Source organism: Oryza brachyantha, chromosome 7 (assembly GCF_000231095.2).
Source record: "Oryza brachyantha chromosome 7, ObraRS2, whole genome shotgun sequence".
Lineage (NCBI taxonomy): Eukaryota > Viridiplantae > Streptophyta > Magnoliopsida > Poales > Poaceae > Oryza > Oryza brachyantha.
Window position 1 is genome coordinate 18986328 of NC_023169.2, and position 21951 is coordinate 19008278.

At 41.7% G+C, this 21951-nt stretch overlaps 3 protein-coding genes across 5 annotated transcripts; 2 read left to right on the forward strand and 1 right to left on the reverse strand.

The window, feature by feature from the left end:
• The first annotated feature begins 214 nt into the window (after positions 1 to 214).
• LOC102712650 (subtilisin-like protease) lies at positions 215 to 2586 on the forward strand. Its single transcript, XM_006658917.2, has one exon. The coding sequence runs from the start codon at positions 215 to 217 to the stop codon at positions 2483 to 2485; it is 2271 nt and encodes a 756-aa protein (XP_006658980.1). The 3' UTR covers positions 2486 to 2586.
• A 13170-nt stretch (positions 2587 to 15756) lies between these two features.
• Positions 15757 to 17912, forward strand: LOC102712924 (ABSCISIC ACID-INSENSITIVE 5-like protein 3). Of its 3 annotated transcripts, none has more exons than XM_040526222.1 (4): positions 15757 to 15990; positions 16069 to 16710; positions 16797 to 16868; positions 17467 to 17912. In XM_040526222.1, the coding sequence occupies exons 2-4, from the start codon at positions 16111 to 16113 to the stop codon at positions 17608 to 17610; spliced, it is 816 nt and encodes a 271-aa protein (XP_040382156.1). In that variant the 5' UTR covers positions 15757 to 15990; positions 16069 to 16110; the 3' UTR covers positions 17611 to 17912. The 3 variants fall into 3 exon arrangements, with proteins under 3 accessions (XP_040382156.1, XP_040382157.1, XP_040382155.1); XM_040526223.1 differs by having other exon boundaries at positions 16073 to 16710; XM_040526221.1 differs by lacking the exon at positions 15757 to 15990 and having other exon boundaries at positions 16005 to 16710.
• A 2022-nt stretch (positions 17913 to 19934) lies between these two features.
• Positions 19935 to 20625, reverse strand: LOC102713202 (E3 ubiquitin-protein ligase RHA2A-like). The gene has a single exon (XM_006658919.3). It carries the CDS (start codon positions 20596 to 20598, stop codon positions 20146 to 20148), a length of 453 nt encoding a protein of 150 aa, XP_006658982.1. The 5' UTR covers positions 20599 to 20625; the 3' UTR covers positions 19935 to 20145.
• Positions 20626 to 21951: the final 1326 nt, after the last annotated feature.

Genomic DNA, 21951 nt, shown 5'->3' on the forward strand with positions numbered 1-21951 from the left:
CCATGAATCCCATGATGATACGTCCAGCCGAATTTGGCATAACCTAATGGCGATTGGTTTATAGATGAAGATGATTGATACGGGCTAATAACATCTTTCCAAAAAAAACAAGCATTCCATCCAGATCCAGGTGTGTATAAGCACCATTGCATTCCATGGATGCTTCATCGCGCCATCGTCTTCCTCGCAGCAGCTCCAGCCCTCATGCCCGGCTATGGCGTCCTTCCTCCCACTCCTGCTTCTCACCGCCTTCCTCTCGGCTAAACCTGCACTCTGCTATGTCCATCCAGGTGCAAGATTATTGGAGAGAAATGGGACGGAGCATTCAGGTCGTCGAGACTTCATTGTGCTCGTCGAGCCGCCGCCGCTTGGCCACGGCGATGCCGAGGACGACCACCGCCGGTGGCATGAATCTTTCTTGCCGCTGAGTCAGCTCGCCGACTCCGATGACCCGCCACGCCTCGTCCACTCCTACACCGAGGTGTTCAGCGGCTTCGCGGCGAGGCTCACCGACGCGGAGCTCGGCGCGGTGTCCAAGAAACCGGGGTTCGTGCACGCGTTCCCGGACCGGACGCTGCAGCTCATGACCACGCACACGCCGGAGTTCCTCGGTCTGAGGAAGGACGCCGGGTTGTGGAGGGACCACGGCTACGGGAAGGGTGTCGTCGTCGGGGTTCTTGACTCCGGCATCCACGCGCCGCACCCTTACTTCGACGACCACGGCATGCCGCCGGCCCCGGCGAGGTGGAAGGGCTCGTGCAGAGGCTCCGCCGCCCGGTGCAACAACAAGCTCATCGGCGCCAAGTCGTTCGTCGGCGACAATGACACCAGCGACGGCGTAGGGCACGGCACGCACACCTCATCGACGTCCGCCGGTAACTTCGTCGACGGCGCCTCGATGAATGGCCTGGGCGCCGGCACGGCCTCCGGGATCGCTCCCGGCGCGCACGTCGCCATGTACAAGGTGTGCACCGTCGACGGGTGCAGCGGAGGGTCCTTGCTGGCCGGACTAGACGAGGCGATCAAGGATGGCGTCGACGTGCTCTCCCTCTCCCTCGGCAGCAACGAGCCTTTCAGCTTCGACCAGGACCCCATCGCCATCGGCGCGTTCAGCGCGGTGTCCAAGGGCATCGTCGTGGTGTGCGCCGCTGGCAACCGTGGCCCGGAGCTGGAGACGCTTAGCAACGAAGCGCCGTGGCTGCTCACGGTCGCCGCCGGCTCAGTCGACCGGCAATTCTCGGCAGTCACCCGGCTCGGCGACGGCAAGCTCATCGACGGCGAGGGGCTTCATCAGACGACGAGGAATCCAAGCGGCAGATCGTATCCTCTGTTCTACTCGAGCAACCAGAGTGTCTGCGGGTCCGTGGACACAGGCAGCGTCAGAGGCAAGATCGTGCTTTGCGAAGTGGACCCGGCCGAGGCGAACTCCGTCGACGACATTAAGCTCGCCGGCGCCACCGGCGTGGTGCTGATGAACAGTGCCATCGATGGCTACACGACTGTTCTCCGGGATTTCGGCTCCGACGTCGTGCAGGTGAACGGGGACGGCGGCGCCAGCATCGCGGAGTACGCGGCGTCAAGAAAGCCGGTGGCCGCCATCACGTTCAACAACACGCTGCTCGGTGTTCGTCCAGCTCCCACGGTGGCGTCGTTCTCGTCCCGGGGACCGAGCGTCCTCAACCCCGGCGTGCTCAAGCCGGACATTCTGGCGCCGGGGCTCAACATCCTCGCCGCGTGGCTACCGCTCGGCACCGGCAAGGGCGCCGGGACTTTCAACATCATATCCGGCACGTCCATGGCGACGCCGCATGTCAGTGGCGTGGCGGCGCTTGTCAAGAGCGCCCACCCCGACTGGTCTCCGGCCGCCATCAAGTCGGCCATCATGACGACATCCGACGCGGTCGACAACACCGGCGGCCCGATCCTGGACCAGCAGCACGCCAAGGCCGGAGCGTTGCTGGCCGGCGCCGGCCACGTGAACCCGACGAGAGCCGCCGACCCAGGCCTGGTCTACGACCTCGGCGTCACCGATTACGCCGGCTACATCTGCACGCTCCTCGGCGAGAAAGCCCTGGCGATCATCGTGCGCAACGGTAGCTTGAGCTGCCATGACCTCCCCAAGGTGCAGGACACGCAGCTGAACTATCCGGCGATCTCGGTGCCGCTGAGGCAGTCGCCGTGGACGGTGAGACGGACGGTGACGAACGTGGGGCCGGCGAGGTCGACGTACAGGGCGAACCTGACGATGCCCGGGGCGTCGTCGACGGTGCGCGTGACCCCGGAGACGCTGGAGTTCAGCAGGGCCGGGGAGAAGAAGACGTTCAGCGTGACGGTGACCGGGAGGGCGAGCGGGACGGTGGTGGTGGAGGAAGGGAGCCTGAGCTGGGTGTCCGCCTCCGAGAAGCACGTCGTGAGGAGCCCTGTGGTGGTCATCCTCGGCTATGCCGCCGCCCCGCCGCCGCCACCGGATGGTAGCTGGGCCTGAATTTTTCTTCATGGGCTTTTTATACTAGTAGCACTATTGTGGATATGGTAACAATAACTGGGCCGATTTTTCATCAGAATCTTAGTTGGCCTCGAATTACTCTCGCACTTAGTTTCACTTGGGCCAGCCCAATGTGCTTGTCAGTAAAACCGAACTAATAAGAAAAGGTGCATTCTGCAGCTCGCAACTATGGGTCAAAGTTCATTCACGTCTCTTGCCATAAAACCGGGTCTACAGCATCCCCAAATACCAAACCAATACTCCCTCCATCTCAAAACAAAACAAACTATTCATGATCGATCATCTAATAAAAATAAAAATATTAATTGTAAAAAAATTAAATTAGACGAAGAGTCAAACATTACAGGTAAAAGTGAAAGATTGATTTATTTTGGGACGGAGGAAGTATAAATCAAAATCTATAAATACAATTATATTGGGACAATGTATTATAAAAAAATCTATAAATACAGTTATATTGGGACAACTTATCGTAAAGAATGCTTGAACTCGGGACAAAGCCCACGGAGCACCTGCAGCTTAGCTACAGGAAGATGCGTCCTTACTCCTTGGCAAAAAAAAAAAAAGAATGTCAGCATCGGTGCAGAGATATTATTAGTAGTACAACTGCTCGCTGTTAAACGCAAAGCAGCTACTCTTCAGTTTTAAGTTCAGTACAGTTCGGTTCTGTTTGGTCGCGCCTTCAGTACAGGTAACAAGAAAAAGAGAAACTTCAAGAACTGAACGCTTGGTTGAAAATGCCGAACAGAAAAAGAAACGAATCAGATGAATTTCAGACGTCAGTAAAACACATGATGGATTATAAAGGTCAGAACAGTATCAAAACGTGAGAGAGAGAGAGAAAGGTAAGACCAAACCCGCATGCATTACCACGTCAGGCCCGCACAAAAGTAGCAGCCATCGCGGCTGCCACTTGCATATGTACATGTGATGCTATGCTCTAGCCTTCTCCAAGCAAAATATACAGCACAAAGATTATTTGATTTTTATAATACCTACTTTATGTATAAATAATAGAATTAATATTATAAAATTAAAAATATATTTTAGAAATATGAGATGATCTAATTTTATATATAAATATTTTATTAAAAATATATTATTTATTAGTTCGGAAAACATGTGTCTAGAAAGTGAGGAATAATTTAAGCATGAGACTATAGCCTATATCCCTAAAGTAAGTTTAACTCCAAGCAATCACTGCATCAAAATCTATGAAAGTACAACATAAATGAATTTAAACTAGATAAGGTAATAAATAATTATACTTGGATTTCATAAAATAAAAGATATTGGTTGTGTTATTTTCTCCTAAATATTCTTAAATTTTTCCTCTGTTTTTCCATACATTTTCTGAACTACAAATAATGTATTTTTTACAAAAGGTTTCTATACAAAAAATTCGTCATCTTCTTTTTTTGTAAAATAAATTTTTTATTTTATAGTAGTAGTAGCTAATTCTATCATTTACACTATTAAATAGTTATAAAAAATCAAATAATCATTCATCTTCAACTAAAAAAGAACTTAACCATTATATTTTTTGTTTTTTTGGGGTACGGGTAGAATGAGTAAAAATAAAATGATTTTAGGACGTTGGAAGCAGTACTCTGCAACATGGGTTATTGGGTTAGGAGCCTAGCATCACACCAACTGGGATACCTTTCCTTTTTCATACACGTTCTGCACGGGAAGTTCGTTGGCATTAGCTAGCCAAGGACAAGCTCCTTCATTAGCTGCGAGATGCAGGTCCTCTCTTAATCATCCCACTTCGTCGATCCATCAGGACTGTAGTTCCAATGGTCACCATCCTTTTGCGCTTGTGGTTTCAGCTGACTCGACTCTAGGGGCTCATTTTTTGTTTTTTCAGAAGAAAAAAAAACGATGACATATTTATAACCAAAAAATGATTTATGAATATATTTTTTATATATGTATTTCTAGGAATATAAAAGTAAGCTGAAAATAACCTACGAAGAAAAAACTCTAAATTTACAGATAAAAATTTAAATTTTGACCTATAAGCATGATTTAAATTTTCGATTCTTGGCAGCAGCACCTGGGGCCACAGTACCCAGGTTGGGTTCGTCGTTCAGGTCAAGCTTGTGGCACTTTGGTGTGAGATAATCTTTGGAGTCTAATTAGGACTCCCTCCGTCCCAAAAAAAATCAATTTTTCGGTTTTTCTGTCGAGTGTTTGACCACCTGTCTTATTTAAAATTTTTTTAAAAAATTAGTCACACACAAAATACTATTCATGTTTTATCATCTAATAAAAATAAAATTATTAATCGTAATTTTTTTAATAAGACAAAGAGTCAAATATTGTATCAAAAATTGAAAAGTTGATTTGTTTTGGGATAAAGGGAGTACATGATTAGCCATAAAGGCTACAGTAACTAACGTGTGTTAATGATGGATTAATTAGACTCAAAAGATTCGTCTCGCGGTTTTCAAGTGGAGTCTGAAATTTATTTTATAATTAGACTACATTTAATACTTCAAATGTGTTACCGTATACGTCGATATGATATTTTTGCAAACTGAACACAACCTCACTAGATTTTCATGAAATTTGTTGACTTTCGGTCAATAAGTTTGGTGATGTACGGACCCCTTGATAAAATGTTGAAGTCTTAAAATTTTAAAGCTCGGTGTTTGAATGAGGTACAGTGGTGTGTGATGATGAAAAATAGATTTTTCAAATCTGGGCGTGCTGCTCCCTGATGCTGCGATTATAAACCTATTTGGCTGTCCGTCGTGGCTCTCAAGGGTGCCTGTCATGATTGAGCAGGGGCATGGAAAGTTTACAAACAACTCTACCAAACGTGTCCATGGACCCACCATCTTCCTATACAAAATGTATCTTTGATACTCAAAAGATTCAGCCACAACTTGTGTTATCTACAACTCTAATTACAAAAGTTTACAGCTTTGCACTTAGGCTATTTTTAGTGCAAGTTTCACTATTACATAGGATGCTATGTCAACATATTTTATGGTGTGACAATGAATGAATTATTAAAGAGAGAGATAAAATGTGTTTTATATAGATGAAACTGTGTACACTGCAACCAATGTAGTTTGTCTCTTGCAGGTATGATGTATTGCCTATAAAATAACAAAATAAATCTTATACATAATGTAAACTATTTTAATAATCAACTGAATGCTATGTTATACTTAATGTGGTACTCTCAAGAATAAAAAAACTTAAGTGGTACTCTTAAGAATGAAAAAAAATGAAGCCCCTAGAGAAACAAACGTGACTTTTCTGATTTAAGTAAGAGGGACGTGGGTGGCTGATATGTAGACTCCGTCATTCATAGACCTATATATTAGACACCATGACTTAAGTCAGAGGATCCTGTTCCGTAAGAAATGGCCTTGGTACAAATATAACCAACTGAATCTATCCAAGGAGGTGATGCTCCCATGAACTTAGGTGATCAATATGGCACCGTGTATTCATCATGCAGGCCATTGATGATAATAGCTTACAAAAAACCAGATCATAGATGGACCTGCTCTGGTCATTGGTTCAGAGGTCGAACTGCATATTTTAATGTATTGCCGTAAGAAGCATTAAAAAAACTGCAGCTCAGACAAGCTCCAACGGACCCTAATGTATTGCCATTACATATGTAGCTTGCCGGTGGATTTATTTAACATTAGACGTCTTAAAGTTAGGTTGATTTTAATGTTAAATTAAGACTAAATAAATTACTAAATTATCATTTTTTATTTACAAATTTTAAGTTCTGAGTTGCTAGACAGAGGAAAAAGAAAACGAGTACAAACGGAGCTTCAAACAAAAAAAAAAAATGAAAAAGAAAACGAGTACAAACATTGGAACTTGAACTCTTGACTGGCCTATCATTCGCCATCTCCTCGCGGTACTCCTCCTCTGTTACAAAATAAACTAATTTTTTATTTTTATCTTTAATTTTTGACTCTTCGTTTTATTAAAAAAAATTGTGATTGATATTTTTTATTAGATGATAAATCATGAATAATACTTTACGTGTGACTAATTTTTTTTAATTTTCTAAAAAAATTTAAATAAAATGAATGATCAAACGTTGGATACGGAAACCGAAGAATTCATTTTTTTTTTGGACAGAGGAGTAATCTCCGGTCTCCATACATCGAGGTCACTACGGCAACAACTTGTAAACAATTCAACAGTCAATTACCTGGAACAACACTGTCATTAGTATTTACCCTGTCCAATGAGGCAGCAATGAGCCATTCATTTACCCAGGAGATTTCTGAGGCATGCATGCAGATGCAGCAGCTACTACCAAATTGCTGAAGAAAATGTAAATTTTTGAGCAGTAAAAAGAAACTGAAATTTTAAATCTAGTGTGTGTTGCAAGCTGCAAGGAGTAGTCTACTTGAAGTGGAATAATTTTTGCTCAGCTATCAAGGTATAGGGGAAGTTCTCATTGGCATAGAGCGTATCTGACAGCAAGCTTTGCTCGTGTTGCTATTGCTAGGCTTTCGATGGAATCGAGAGAGAAGGAAAGCTTCAAGGACATACTCCTATCCAGTTGTGTTCACAGAAAGATCAAAAAGATCAATGGAGTTTACTAGTAGTACTCTTTACTTATCTCTGCTGGTTCTATGGGGCCGTGCATGTCCACGCACTTCAGTTTCAGAAAGAACTCTTCAGTTCAGTTTCAGATATGCTATTGTCAGTTCCATAGCACTACAAAACTCTTGTCTCTGGCCTCTGGGAAATATGTGTCCTGATTGCTATAAGTTTGATACTTTTTTCTCTTTACAAGGTAGGGCTAAATCACAAACCTGGCAATTGGATCAGTAGGATTCTGATATTCCATTACATTTTGGTGATAGAAAACGCTGCTACAGACTTAATTAACACTGTGGTGTGGAAGAAAAGAGTAGGACTTTCACAAAAGCTGGGAAAAGAATGCCAACTTTATTCTTCATCATGGTGTCACATGAACTGAGCATACGCTTGTCCAAGCCAGCATCACTAAACAATGTCGCAGACAACTAACAGGGATTGCTAATACAAAAACTCCCGCACAATTACTCATTAAAACTATGCTAGCTAGTCACTCTAAGATGATGCCAAATTAAGCTGTTGCACAAGTAATCAAACTACTCTAAGACATGCTTTATGCTAAAGCAAATGAACAAAACTATTAAGAGAGAATTTTGAATGTCCATGAGGCCAAATTTGCTGCCGGATTCTGCTAATGGAGAAAAAGGGATAGAGAATTGATTCTTGCCATTTCTGCTAGAGAGAGAGAGCATCTTCTACTAGAGAGACGTGAGATGTGCTTGCTGGGAATTTCCTGGTGAAGGAAGGACAAGATGGACTGCCACGTGTCACGCACGATTAGCTGTTTAGCACTTTGCTTTTTTGCTAATCTTTGCTTTAACAGCCAAGCCCTGTCGGGGAGCGCCACGTGGCGTGCATAGAGCGAAGGCTTCGCAGGCGCCTCCAACTTGCTCTGTCTTCGAAAAGCATCTAGTACTCCATTCGTTTTTTTAATTTACTTTTGATCATTCATTTTATTTAAATTTTTTTAATATATAAAATTATAAATTATATTTAAAGTTACTTTAGTAAAATATTAAATCATAATAAAATAATTAATAATTATATAAATTTTTAAATATGACGAAGGGTCAAACATCAAAAAGTTATCGGCGTCAAAAAAAAATCGGAGAGAGTACCATCTTACGGAGTACTAGTCCAGTTATCCAGATTTATTTTTAGAAATTACCACATCCATCTCAAAAATACGGTTACCTTTTGTTGTCTAGCAATAATAAGTTTAAAAAATGACAATAAATTGTCCCTTGCTAATTGAGAAAATGATATATATGAGAGTGTATGTGAGGAAAAAAGAAATGTAAATAATGAGTGATTAATGTGATAAGTAATACCATAAATAGTATTAGAAACACTTATATTTTGATACAAGATTTAAATCCCGATAATAATGCATTTTGAAACAGGGCGAGTAGGTTTTTTTTATGAAGATATAGTACACATGAATTTTACACGATTCTCATGGTAAATAGTTTAATTCATCTAAAATCTTATGAAATTTCTTTAAGTCAAATAGTTCAAATAGGCCATAAGACTTAAAATGAATTTTTTTTATCCGTTTTTATCATATAACTTAAACGAAGGCTAAATTTTCCTTTCAGTTCACGGTTAAAACATATACGCAGCTTGCTGGCGGTGGAAACAGTAAACACTGTTGTTTCGTCAGATGCTGACGAATGAGTCCGAAATGGAGTCAGTGGTCAAGTCAATAATAGGAGTACTCTAGCACGTTACCTGTGATCAAACAAAATAGATTGTGGTGCATACATTTGGGACCAATAATCGCTACAGTTTCTGCATTAATAGGAGTACTTCTGGAACATGCGTGTTGTCCTTTTTTCTTCTAATAGTAAATTTAACAAAATCACATATAATTTGATCATATTATTATAAAACTGCTGATTTATCCTAAAACCATAGATTTAACATTCAGTTTCTTGTATCAGACAAGTACAGATTTCCTGTATCAATGTAACATGTAACATGTTATAGAGTTTCACTATTATCATTTTTTAAGATACATAAGTTATAATTGTATCATAAAGTTGATGTTAAATTTATAATTTTATTATATAATACCTTAAATCTATATTTTATAAAAGAATATTGCTATACATGTAGGGCCTATTCGTTTCCAAGAATTTTTACAGGAAAATTGGAGAAAATGAACTGTTTTTTATAGAATTCCTGTGAAACGAAGAGGCATGTAGTTTTCTGATACAAAACCTTAAATATTTAGTTTATGGTAGTTTAATAATCTAACTATATAGTTTTATCAAATTTATTTTTTTTCTCCAGTGGACCAACCAAACCTTTTTTTTTTCGAGTACTGCAGTACCTCTGATGAGTTTTCCTGCCAAAGTTATGTTGTTGAAAAGACTCCGGAGCCATGGGAACAGAACAACTGTCAAGATCCAACACATGAACAGGACATCATCAGATAGTAAGTGGGCACGCAGCATCATGGTCCAGCAGCTAGCTGCCGGTAGATGAGACATTTTCTCATGTGATTTTTATGTTTTCTAAATTATCTTGTAATTTTTTTAATGGTCTACTCCATCCATCCCTAGCAATAAACACTTTCTAGATGTCATAAGTTGATTTTATTTAGATGGTGTAGGTAAATGAATAAATTAACTACTATGAATTTAAAATTTTGCTTTAATAATATTATATGAGAAACTTTTTATATATTAATTTTTTAACATACCTTGTGAAGCGTACCATCAAAATCTAAAATCCAAAATCGTAAAAAAAGAACATGGCCTTTAACGTACTACTTGCAAAAAGAAGATATGACCTTATTAGAACAAATCAATGACGTTACGCAATAATTACCATCATTACCTAGGAGACAAGCTCGCCAATGAACATGATTATTATTTGCTTATTACAAGAGAGGCTGCTTTTAGTGCATCTGGCTTTTCTGATTGGGCCAGGCAAGACGTTTTCAGATTCTTCCAGCCAAAGTTGATGTTGTGTTGGTGAATGATTAAACAAACTCCTGCCGAACGAAGAAGATGTGCTGCCGGGCACCTGCTGGCTAATCGATTAACATCTCGCATGTAGCTACTTACTACTCCCACATATCGACGACATTGTATGCTGATGCTCTTTAATTCCAGAGATGTTTTGACACGAGGGGCGGCATATTTGTAAACAAAAAATAATATTTGAGTAATTTTTTTTATATACGTATTTCTAGTGATCAAAAACCAAGACTGAAAAATAAACTCGCTGAAAAAAAATCCTAAAATCAACTATAAATTAAAAAAAAAAATCAAATTTGACTTATACGGCCAATCTTGATGCATAATTTCATGTCATAGTTACCAAGACTGTAAACTAGGTAACCGAGCCAGATAAGTTTCATAGGGATGAAACTCCTCTCTCGTCTCGTGAAACTCCCTTATTTAATGGCCCTGCCAAGTCAGCAATTTTGTTGATGCGACAATCTATTTAATGTGCATGATACTCACATGAAACATATATTGAGACTGGTCTAAAAATAAATAGAAACGAAAAGATGAAGGTGATGGTTTGTCCCGACAATAGAAATCAGGTTACACTTTTGTAATCTAAATAATTATATTGATTTATACTACCATAACAACAGAATTATAATTGTTTCCCCTAATATAACTCAACCGTTGAGATCACTCGTATGGGTGATAGAGTTCTCTACCAGCGCAGACCATCGTATCATCACATCTTGCTAATGAAGCAAGTATTAATTGCTTGTCCAAAAACTAGCCAGCATCTTTGCCAATATATTTAGTTAGTGCTTTGCTAATGGAAACCTGCATAAGGGGCATTCATCACCAGTTAATTTGTACTATGGTACAAATTCGATTCCTTTGGCTGATGTTCACTGTGGATCGATGGACAGCCATATATATGCGGGCAGGGACGCAGGGCAGGCATGAAATGTTCCCTCGTGACACTTAATGTTTTTATTTATTTTCTCGATCGATGCCTCTTTGTGTGGCGTCTGTTCAGCTTTAAAAAACGTCGCATCAAATCCTTAACACATAAATAAAAAATTAAACACGGATGAAAAAACTAGTGGTAGTTAAGGGGAAAATCATGAGACTATATTTTAAGCCTAATTAGTCCATAATTAGCTATAAGTATTACAGTAATTTATATATGCTAATAACGAATTAATTAGGTTCAAAAGATTCGTCTCGTGGTTTTCAGATGAGTTATGAAATTCGTTCTTTCATTCATATCTAAAAATCATTTTCGACATCTGATCAAACGTCGGACATGAACTAAAGTTTTTTTATTTCGCGAACTAAAGGGGTTATTTAGATGGGCTAATCTTTTTAGCCCCATGTCACATCGGATGTTTGGACACTAATTTGAAGTATTAAGTATAGACTAATAAAAAAATTAATTTCATAAATAAGAGCTAACCCGCGGAGCCTAATTAATCTATAATTAGCAAATATTTACTGTAACATCACATAGACTAATCATGGATTAATTAGGCTCATTAGATTTATCTCGCGAATTAGTTCAAAAGTATGGATGAGTTTTATTAATAATCTATGTTTACTATTTATAATAATTTATAATAAGTAATATTCGATGTGATTATACACTAAACTTTAGTCGCCGTAAACAAATACCCCCTAACTACTGTAATTTTCTTATAAAGGATATTGTACGTCGTGCCGTTTTGGGCAGCTTCTTTTTCTATCTTTACCATGTATATAGGAAAGGAATCGGATTCCTTTTTGACGGACAGGCTTGATTCAGGATGTGACCGGACCAATTTTCATGTTTACTTTCTCTGATTCTTCTTCAGTTTTAAAATAAGTGATTATTTTGTGAAAAAAAATTATCCCAAAAAAATATTATTATGGATATAAAAGAAAACAAACCAGAGTAAATACAGATATACGTAATTATGACACCTGTTGGGGAGTAATGTTAACCCATTTTTCCATCATAAAAACTAAGAGAATAGGAACATAAATATCATTTACCTAAAGTAATCACTTATAAAGTTTAGAATACAAGTATTTCCGAATTCCGACTACAAGACAAACGAAGGGATTGGGCAGGAAGGAATGCAGCTAGTCTCTTAAAAAGCATTTGCTCCTATGAGTTCAATCATGAAGATTTTCATGTTCTGTGCTATACCAGAACACTTCGGGCCTATCCTTATAGATTATAACAGAAATTGAATTTATGACTATTATTCAAGAGGATAAATTAATAATTTAAATATCACCGTAGCTAATTTGATAGGATAAACTAAAATTATGACGTATATACTACGATCATTTAGAAGTTTAAGATAAGAAACATAGTTGTAAAAATCCATAATATGTATTCTCTCAAAATAACTTTATTTTTCCGCCCATCTCACCTATAAATACAAAATCAGAAAAACTATACTGCTCTCCATTTTTCAAATACCAGTGCACTCTGTCAATTTAACTATTATCTCTTACTTTCGTGAACTCCGGTTTTATTATTGCTCAAAGTTAAAAGAGCGAACCAGGCAGTTTTTAGAAGGGAGACGTTCTTTCAGGGCTCAGTGGGGCGTGCCAGGTTAAGCCAATCCATTCATGCTAATTTCAGTCTAGTTAAGAATCATGCAATTTTCAGCTAATCAGGACTTGGGAAGAGGACTTTGATCCATGATTTCTCCTCAGTAGCATAATCAACAAATAATGACAATGCCAAATAGATTCACTGGTACTGTTTTAGATAATGAGATTCTCACTTGGGATACCTAGGATCACCCAATATTCCTTTCCATCCATATCGTTTGACTGTTGAACCGGCCCTACAAAAACTGGCCTAAACCCTTGAGCCCAATCCAATCAATTTCGCCCGGTAGTGTTTGGTTTGGATAGACATGTACTCCTACACACTAGAACTGTCAGACGATCACGTTGTTATCCACAATAGTAGTAGTGTTGGTCACTGCTTCTGCATCTGCATCTGAATGCAGGTGATGATAGGGCAGAGTACTCACAATGTACTCGTCTTTCTCTTCTCCATCCAATGTTTTGCCTTTATCGGACGTCCAATCCACCATTGACTAGCCATGGCCATAGCAAAAGCTTTGCCCAAACTGCTGCAAAAGATGTCCATGTCGTCAGGCCAGGCCATGCACGGCAGATAACCACTGACTGTTCTACTCCTACCAATGCAACGGTACTCCTACAGTACATGGGCTGCCCTACATTGCCATTGCTGCCTTTACTGTTCTGCTGCTATTATCGGGCTGCATTTCTTGACTATATTTGAATTCAACATGCAATGCCCTGTGTAATTTGTGTTACCAACACCTGTACAATTATTGGTGGTGTTATGCGCTGTTTGAGGCAGTTGAGATTGAATGATTCAACGTTTATTTAGTTTATATATTTATTTGAGGATATGAACAAATAAATAATTTAAGTACTGAAAAAAAGATTCTGCTTAAGAAAGATCACAAGCTTTTATATAATTTTTTCACGAAACATGTTACTTAGGAGCTTGAAAAACATACCAAGGAGGATATCTAAAATCCCTCATTGGAAGCAAACATGCCTTTACTAGAACTTTTTTAAATATACATTTTTTATTTATTTTACATGAATATATAAGTTAAAAGAGACGGAAATATACACGTGTTGCGAAGTGGGACATGAATATATTAGTTCAAAGAGACAAAAATTAACTATGTACTAATGTATTGTTACTATTTTTTCACGTCGGATAACTAGACCCTTCTGCTCAAACGAACATGGCTCTGGTGCGGCACTCGAGTTTGTTGCTGACATCGTTGGCGTAGATAGACAGTTTGTTGCTGACATCGTTGGCGTAGATAGACCGGTGCTGCTTAGGGATGGCAATGGGTAAATACTCATCGGGTATTGGTACCCCATACTCATATCTACCATTGAAATTTAGACACACCAAAATCTTCATACCCGTCACGGGTATAAAAAAATTCCCCATACCCGTACCCGTCTGGGTAAGGCTCACCCGCGGGTCACCCATTTACCCGCCAAATTTGACATGACAATAAAAATAACACAAAATGTTTTGATCCAATTGTAGCAACGACAAGGCATCCACGGGTCACACAATACCATAAATCCCATCAAGTAGTACTTAAATAGTAATAGACAATACATAAATCCGCGTAATTTCATATATGGGTTAAGGCTTAAATACCTAGGGTTTCATATTGGGCTAACCTAATTTTATATATAGGCCAGAATATTCATTTGGGCTTCCGGGTATTTATTACCCGCGGGTAAACGGATATGGGTATCATAGGAACGTTCTCATACCCGCGTACCCGTTGGGTGAATGTATTTACCCATTTAATTAACCATGGGTAATGCATTTAGCCCATACCCATATCCTAATGGAGTAAATACCCATCAGGTCTCGGGTCGCGGGTCCCCATTATCTTTAGTGCAGCTCCCCTGCCGCCCAGTAACGAGGCGACATAGTGCTTCGCGGCATATGTATATGTTCGTTTTTTTCTATCTATAGAAAGAAAAGAATGTATGGTTTAAAAAATTCCCTTACAAACAGCTACAAAGATTGACTGAGCAAAGACAGAGATAAGCAATGACAAAACATGATGAGGTGGTATAACCAACTACGATTTTGAGTGGTAAATACTGCGTACTGTTAATTATATGTCAACATTGAATTTTCATAGCAACTCAAATCTCAACCACCAGCTCTCTAACCACGGATACGAGGAAATTGTATCAATTTGTGGCCAACAAAGATAGTGATGCGGGCCTATAACTCAACTCAAGGCGGTGAGGTTCAATCCTAGTATAACTTTGACTTGCAGTATTACACGGAAGGGGTTAGGATCCCCTACTAAACAATGGAAGAGATTAAGATCCCCTACTAAACATCTCCTATTATAGGGTTTAACACGTAGTCATACCATCCACGAATCCATATAGCAAAGATTACGTCACGTATCATTTCATGGGTTAACATATGAGTTTCACCAACTATATACTCATATCTTAGTGACTATGTCACGTGATATTCTGCGTGTGAGAAAACCTTCCCTAATAAATGATGATAGCAATAACAATTAGACGAGGGAAAGTAAGGATGAGTCATTGTCATTTTCCTCCTCTAAAGTCTCTTCATATTTTTTTATTACGGAAAGACATACCAACACACTTGCATGCCATTTATGTGAGCGTTTTCCTGAACGTTAGCCACGACTGTGTAAACCAACTAAAATTCTGTTAAATTTGTTATTCCTACAAACAAAACCATGTTATACATTTCTACAGCAGAAACACTAAAATATCCCAAACAGAAACCCCCAAAAAACTTCTTTTGAGATTGATTAGGCTCCTTGGGGGTGGGCCCAGCCATCCCAGTGGAGGTGCAGTACTCTGCTCTCCCCCCCCCCCCCCCCCCCCCCCCCCCCAACCTCCACAGTTCTCCCTCCTAAAAACCCAAAAAGAAGGTTGGAAAAGAAATACAGCAATGCCTACAGCCATGGAACATTGGCCATGCCAAAAAGGCTGCCTGCCTCTCTTGCCATTCCCCCAGCTTGCATCTCTCAGCTCTTCTTCCTTCCTCCTCCCTTCCCTTTCAGCTCAGGACCCCCCCCCCCCCTCTCCTCCCACCACTAGTAGCAGCAGTAGCTTTCAGTGGCCAAACCCTCTCTGTGGCAACCCTAGATTAGTATCCATGTCCTCCTCATCATCATCTCCATTCTCCTCCCCTGCTTCTCTCTCACACCAGATTCTGATCTGGTCCATTGGTTGCTGCTAAGGTGAAAAGAGTAGTAATAACAAGTGCACCCCTGTCCCCGGTTCCTTGCAAGATTCTCCCTTTCTTGGCATACCCCAAGACTTCTCCTTTCGTCCGCCGCTGGCAAGATCGGTTCAGTTCAGTTGCCTTCTTCTTCTTTCTGTTTCCGATCTTGCCACTTGCTTGTTTTGAAGTTTCTAGAATGTTCTTTGTAGCCAGGTGATCGCGACGCACGTAGGGGAAGCTGTGTAGGGCGGATGGGAGTCCACACAATGTCGGGCGGCGGCAGCGGCGGCGGCGGGGCACTCTCGCGGCAGGGGTCGGTGTACAGCCTCACGCTGAACGAGGTGGAGAGCCACTTGGGGGAGCCGCTGCGGAGCATGAACCTGGACGACCTGCTGCGCACGGTGCTCCCCGCCGCCGACCCGCACGCCGCGGGGGAGGCGGCGACGGCGGGGAAGAAGACGGTGGACGAGGTGTGGCGCGACATCCAGAGCGCCGGCAGCGGGCGGCAGGCGACGACCATGGGCGAGATGACGCTCAAGGACTTCCTCTCGCGCGCCGGCGTGGCTGTCGACGGGGGCGCCAGCGCGCATTGGCTGCGCCACTACCCGGCGCCGCCGCTGCAGTACGTGGGGCGGCCCGTGGCGCGGCCGCTCGGTGTGGGGCCCGCGCCGGTGCTCGACGCCGTGTACCGCGACGGGCACGGCGTCGCCGGGTTCCTCTCGCAGGTGGCCGGGCGGAAACGCGGCGCGTCGGCCGGGGCGGACGGCGTGGTGGAGAAGACGGTGGAGCGCAGGCAGAAGCGTATGATCAAGAACCGCGAGTCGGCGGCGCGGTCCCGAGCACGGAAGCAGGTGAGGTTTCCTTTCATCAAATCTGCAAAGCTCGCCTCAAAATGCATTCTTTTTCTCCACCAACTTGTAATGCCCTGATGTCGCAGGCATACACGAACGAGCTGGAGAACAAGATCTCGCGGTTGGAGGAGGAGAACCAGCGGCTTAGAGAGCAGAAGGTAAAACGCAAACCAAAGCTAGCTTTCTCCTCCTAATTGCTACTGCACCTGAATACCTGATCCTGATGTGAGCTTCATCAGTTTCACTCTTCATTGTGTGTGTGTGTGTGTGTGTGTTTACTTTCTGTGGCTCCCAGTTTGCACAAACTCAGCAAGTCATTTTTTAGTTAAAGCCAAACTGCTAGAAAGATGATTTTCTTAAATGTAAGGTTTAGAATTGAGCTTGATGGTTAGTGGACAAGAGAGAGAGAGGTAAATGAAACTTGATTAGCATATTATGAGCAAATGTGGTAGTACTACTCCTTGGGATACTGGGTCATAGATAGGTGAGCAAAGGTTGCAATTTGTCTTTAACAAGTGACATTGTGGACAATCATGTACCCTGCAAAATGCTTCTTTATATCTTGTTGGTATAGGATATTTTCTCAATGTACTAGTTCCTCCAGATGCGCACTTATAGGACAGATTGTGACTGTTCAGGGTGGTACCAATTTCCCCATTCGAGCTGAAAGATCGTCTTAATTAACCGAAGCTTTGGTATTAACAGTTCATTCATTACTGAATCTTGTCATCTGTGTGTGTGTTTTTCTATTAACAGGCTGTTGCTGATTTCTCAACATTCCCTAGCTGCGTTGATTTCCTGAAAGCATTTTTGACGCAGAAGCTGGAACCAGTGATGCAGATTGTGCCACAGCCGGAGCCGAAGCAGCAGCTGCGACGAACTAATTCGGCCTCTTTCTAATCAACCACAATGTTCATAGTGCAATTGTTAAAACTCAATGTCTGTAGGGAATCAATGGGCTTGTACTTGGGATGTCAGCTGTTGTGAACAAGAGTTGAAACGAACTCTGAACTGTCGATCTGAACGTTTCACAATCCCTCTTGCAAATTTCACTCTGAAACTTTCAGAAAAAAAAAATTTCACTGTGGGTGTTGATGCAGAACAGAAGCAATGCATCTTCTATTGATAAGCGAGGATTGATGTGTTATGACGTTGATCGAAGAGCCTATGGAGCATATGGAGCTAGTCATGGTCCTCTTGAAAATGTAGTGACATTTTGGTTACCAAAATTCTTGCCCTATCAATCATTTGGTGCTATCGACTTTCTATAATTGTTTAGATTTATATGAATGGTAATAAATATAGATATGTGTATAAATAACATACATCGCTCTCAATAGATGAGTACGTTATAAATGTTTAGATTTATATGAATGCTGATGAATATAGATATATGTATAAATAATACACATCGCTCAATACATGAATTTAGGCATAGCAAAAAATTCTTACAACATAAAACAAAGTGATTATTTTTTTTAAAAAAATTGGATGGTAATTGGTAGCTGTTGGATTGGAGCTAACTTTTCTCGAATCTATAGAGTTAAGAAACAAATATACCGATTTGAAACAACCAATTTTTTTCTAGGTAGGTCTTCAATAATCCAAAATAGCCCGTAAGCATTTTATAGCATTGTAGGAGTAGAAGGGTAGTAATAAATCAACCGAACCCAATTGGCCATTTTGAAAGTAATGGGCCGTAAGTCGTGGTCAGGCCAGGCCTCTCTGCTACAGTTTTGGGCCTGTCTCGTCGCGTTTGTGGGCTTCGGACAGGCGGGGAGCCTGCAGCTACAGCGCCACGTGTCATCTGCATAGCGCGAACGCGTGGAAGGCATGCATTCCGTGGTTGACTTCCTTAATTTTTTTTAAAACTAATGCACTTTATTTAGTAAAGAATAGTACACATAACCAGTAGTTCTCAACGCCAAGGATTAAACTACATACACCATTAGTTTTGCAAATATGACCCTTAAGGATGGCCAAATTAACCTAAACCCGAGACTTTTGCAACAAAGAATTTTAGAAGATCTAAAAAAACAACCAGGCCATTCATTACTTCTCCGCCTGGATAAAGACACCTATAACGACGATGACGGTGATTTGAAGACCACAGACAACTGTAGATGAACACCAAGAAGCAAACCTAAAAGAGACTTCCGATGGAGGTTGATGCTTCATTGGCTGTAACAGGAAAATTCATCAACTCTCTGGAGATCCGTCTCCGTTGATGAAGAAGATTGACGTTCTTGTGGATGAATCGTCGAAGATGAAGGTAAAGGCCGACACAGCTCGCTAAAACGCAAACCTGCAGCACATCTAGTTGAAGATGCCATGAGAAAACTCGGAGCTACCACCACAGGAGATCAATAACCATGGTTTTGCACCGAGATAAAAGATTCTCGACGCTGACGATCTCTTGAGCCACACAGAGAAAAAAAATATAAACAAAAAATTAACTTACTACGGAATATACCCGGCTACCGAAAACCCCTCCCCGCCACCGGTGACCAAGCCGTTAGAGTCGGATGGGAAATGGGCGCTGGACGAACTTCGTCGAGACGAGACGACACGAGCGCGCGGTGGACCATGCTTCTGCTTCGATCGACTGCCTCCTTTTAGTAACAATACAATTTTTTTATTCATATAGTTTTCAAATATAATAAGTTATAAATCAAGTTTAAAATTACATTAGGAATAACTAAATCATAACAAAATAAGTAATAATTTTCTAAACTTTCAAAACACACTACTACTAGGCTTCAAAACGGCTCAGTATACCGCTTACACTTTCGTCCTCGTTTTGTGTAAAAGGGTCAACATGAGAATACCATGGTTGAAACACCAAGACTTATAAGCAGGTCCTCATCCATCTAAACTTTCAATGTTATACTAAACCACTACCACACATTCATTTCTTAGCGACATGAACCAAACATATACTACTACTAAGCTTCAAACGAGCTAGGGTGTTACATTGTCGAAGGTGAAAAAAATTCAATAACATTAACACAAAGGTGAAGTAAATACTCCGTACAATATTACATTATAGCAAAGAATAGGTATCTCGATCTCAACTTGTTAGAAAAGCTTAATTCTAAGGGTCTTTTTATCATCCTTAAAAAATATCTCAATGTATTAAAAATCTTAATACAGATTTTTGATAGCTTAAGATGCCATAATTTTTTATATAAAAAATATGATAATTTAACATATTTTTTTCGAGGACGATAAAAAAACTATAATTCTGATATTTGAAAGCACATGCATGCATGGTGCGTTGCGTGGGACGGCCTCATCCAAGAAAACAGAGGCGTGCGTTGGTGAGTAGAGCTTGGTTGCCTGCTGCGATCCGACACACGTCCAAGCTCCTCAACTACGTGGCGGTGGCGCCCGCCCTGCACCGGGCCCTCCATCAATCTGGATCGCCGCGCGGCATCACGGCCACAGCCAGGTCCAGGTGCTACTACTCTGCACGCACGCCATGAACAGCACCATGTCCGAGTCCGTCTCCTCCTCGTCGTCGTCGTCCCCGGCCGGCGAAGTCAGCAGACTTGAGCGGCAGAGCGGGCATGTGGCCGCCATCCGCCGCCACTGGTCGAGGCAGGCCCTGTGGAACAGGTGCCGGCACCGGAGCTCCCTCACGTCGTCGCCCTCCTCGATGCCGCTTAGGCACACCACGCACTCTGCATCCCTACTCTCGCCGCCGCCGCCTTCACCTGTAGTGCGGCTGTACCGCGCCACGCGCAGCAGCTCGTCGCGCGCCGCCTTCTTCCTGGCCATCAGCTTCCTCATCGACGGCGAGCCCACCGGCCACGCAAGGACGGCTAGGCTCCGCGCTGCGACGGCGAGGAGGGCCGGGACGACGAGCAGCAGCACTGCACTCTCCATGACACTGCATATGTAAACTACGCAAAAACTAGTAGCTAGCTGACTATGGCATAGCGAGACAAGCAGTGAAACGTATATATATATACGAGCTGTACGCATCTGCAGATCGACTCATAAATACTCCTACTGGAGTAGAATTATCTGAAAATTAATCTCTATCCCTTTGTACACAGAGTGCAGAAGACGTACGTGTCCAACAGCATGATCAACAGGATGAACGAAAGCTACCACGACGCAGCGAGCTGTCAGTATCTCCTCTTTCTCGACACAGAATTCCGTGTAGATTTTTCTTCGATATACTATATAATTAGCTCTAGCGTAAATGTCAGCTTGCAATGTGCTAGGCCTCATGCATCTATCTTTAATTTTCGTTTCGTTTCCGGTAGCTACAGATGAACTTCATCTGGATCGTCTTTGGTGCCACCAAATTGCGATGGAAATCGTCGTCCTGTGCAAGTAGCTATATATGCCGTCGGGAAGATGCAGCTAACATTAACAAGAGGCAAGGAATGCAAATCAACATCAATACTAGCTAGTTCAGGAAGCATCCTTCCCTTCTCACTTGTCGATCGATATCTTCGCATTCAATATGCGATCCTTTCAGGACAATGACTTCAAAGGGAGGATAATAACAGGCAGAGATCGTGTCACCGTGTCATTCAATGCAAGTCCTGCCTGTTCACAGCACCATCTATCTAGCCATCTCTCTCTTTCTTGGATATATATGTACAATCCGAAATTCACTGCTCATCATGCTTTTTTTTTTCCTTTTCTGAGAGGTTGTTGATGCATTTTCATATATGGTCCAACAAACCCAAGAGAAACTGGAGGACATGTTAGCATGGCCACAGGCCACTACTTGCAAATAATGGAAGATTTCCTTTTTTTTCCTGGACAGTGTAACAGTACTCCCTCTATATTTACATGTATGGCACTTGTATGAAATTAACCATTCATATTATTCTAATTATTTTATTATAACTTGTTTTCCCCTAAAAGTATTTTAAACACAATATATATTTTGAATGTTTCTACTAATTTAAAATAAAATGAATAGTTAAACATCAAATCTAAAAGTCAAAACATTACATGTGGAAACATGAGTAGTACTAACATGAAAAAAAGAATTTGAGATCCTCTGCGGTTGACTACATATAGTCTCATTACTGACATGTGAGCCCAGCGACACCCTGAGCCCACATGTCAGTGGGGATTGCGTTGTGTATTCGATTGCAGAGGATCTAATTCCGGGAGGAAAAAGACATGCATGGCGGATGGTTGTAAGTCTGTAACAAGGTTCACAGAGCAGTTATCGGATTGGAAACTACTTTTTAGCGGTTTCTTGATTTCCAC

What these genes read in the sequence shown, in the direction of transcription:
- LOC102712650 (XM_006658917.2), top strand. Translation starts at nt 215, where the DNA reads ATGGCGTCCTTCCTCCCACTCCTGCTTCTCACCGCCTTCCTCTCGGCT.
- LOC102712924 (XM_040526222.1), top strand. Translation starts at nt 16,111, where the DNA reads ATGGGAGTCCACACAATGTCGGGCGGCGGCAGCGGCGGCGGCGGGGCA. An exon ending in GGTCCCGAGCACGGAAGCAG is followed by an intron (nt 16,711 to 16,796) that starts GTGAGGTTTCCT and finishes CTGATGTCGCAG; the next exon opens with GCATACACGAACGAGCTGGA. An exon ending in AGCGGCTTAGAGAGCAGAAG is followed by an intron (nt 16,869 to 17,466) that starts GTAAAACGCAAA and finishes TTCTATTAACAG; the next exon opens with GCTGTTGCTGATTTCTCAAC.
- LOC102713202 (XM_006658919.3), bottom strand. Translation starts at nt 20,598, where the DNA reads ATGGAGAGTGCAGTGCTGCTGCTCGTCGTCCCGGCCCTCCTCGCCGTC.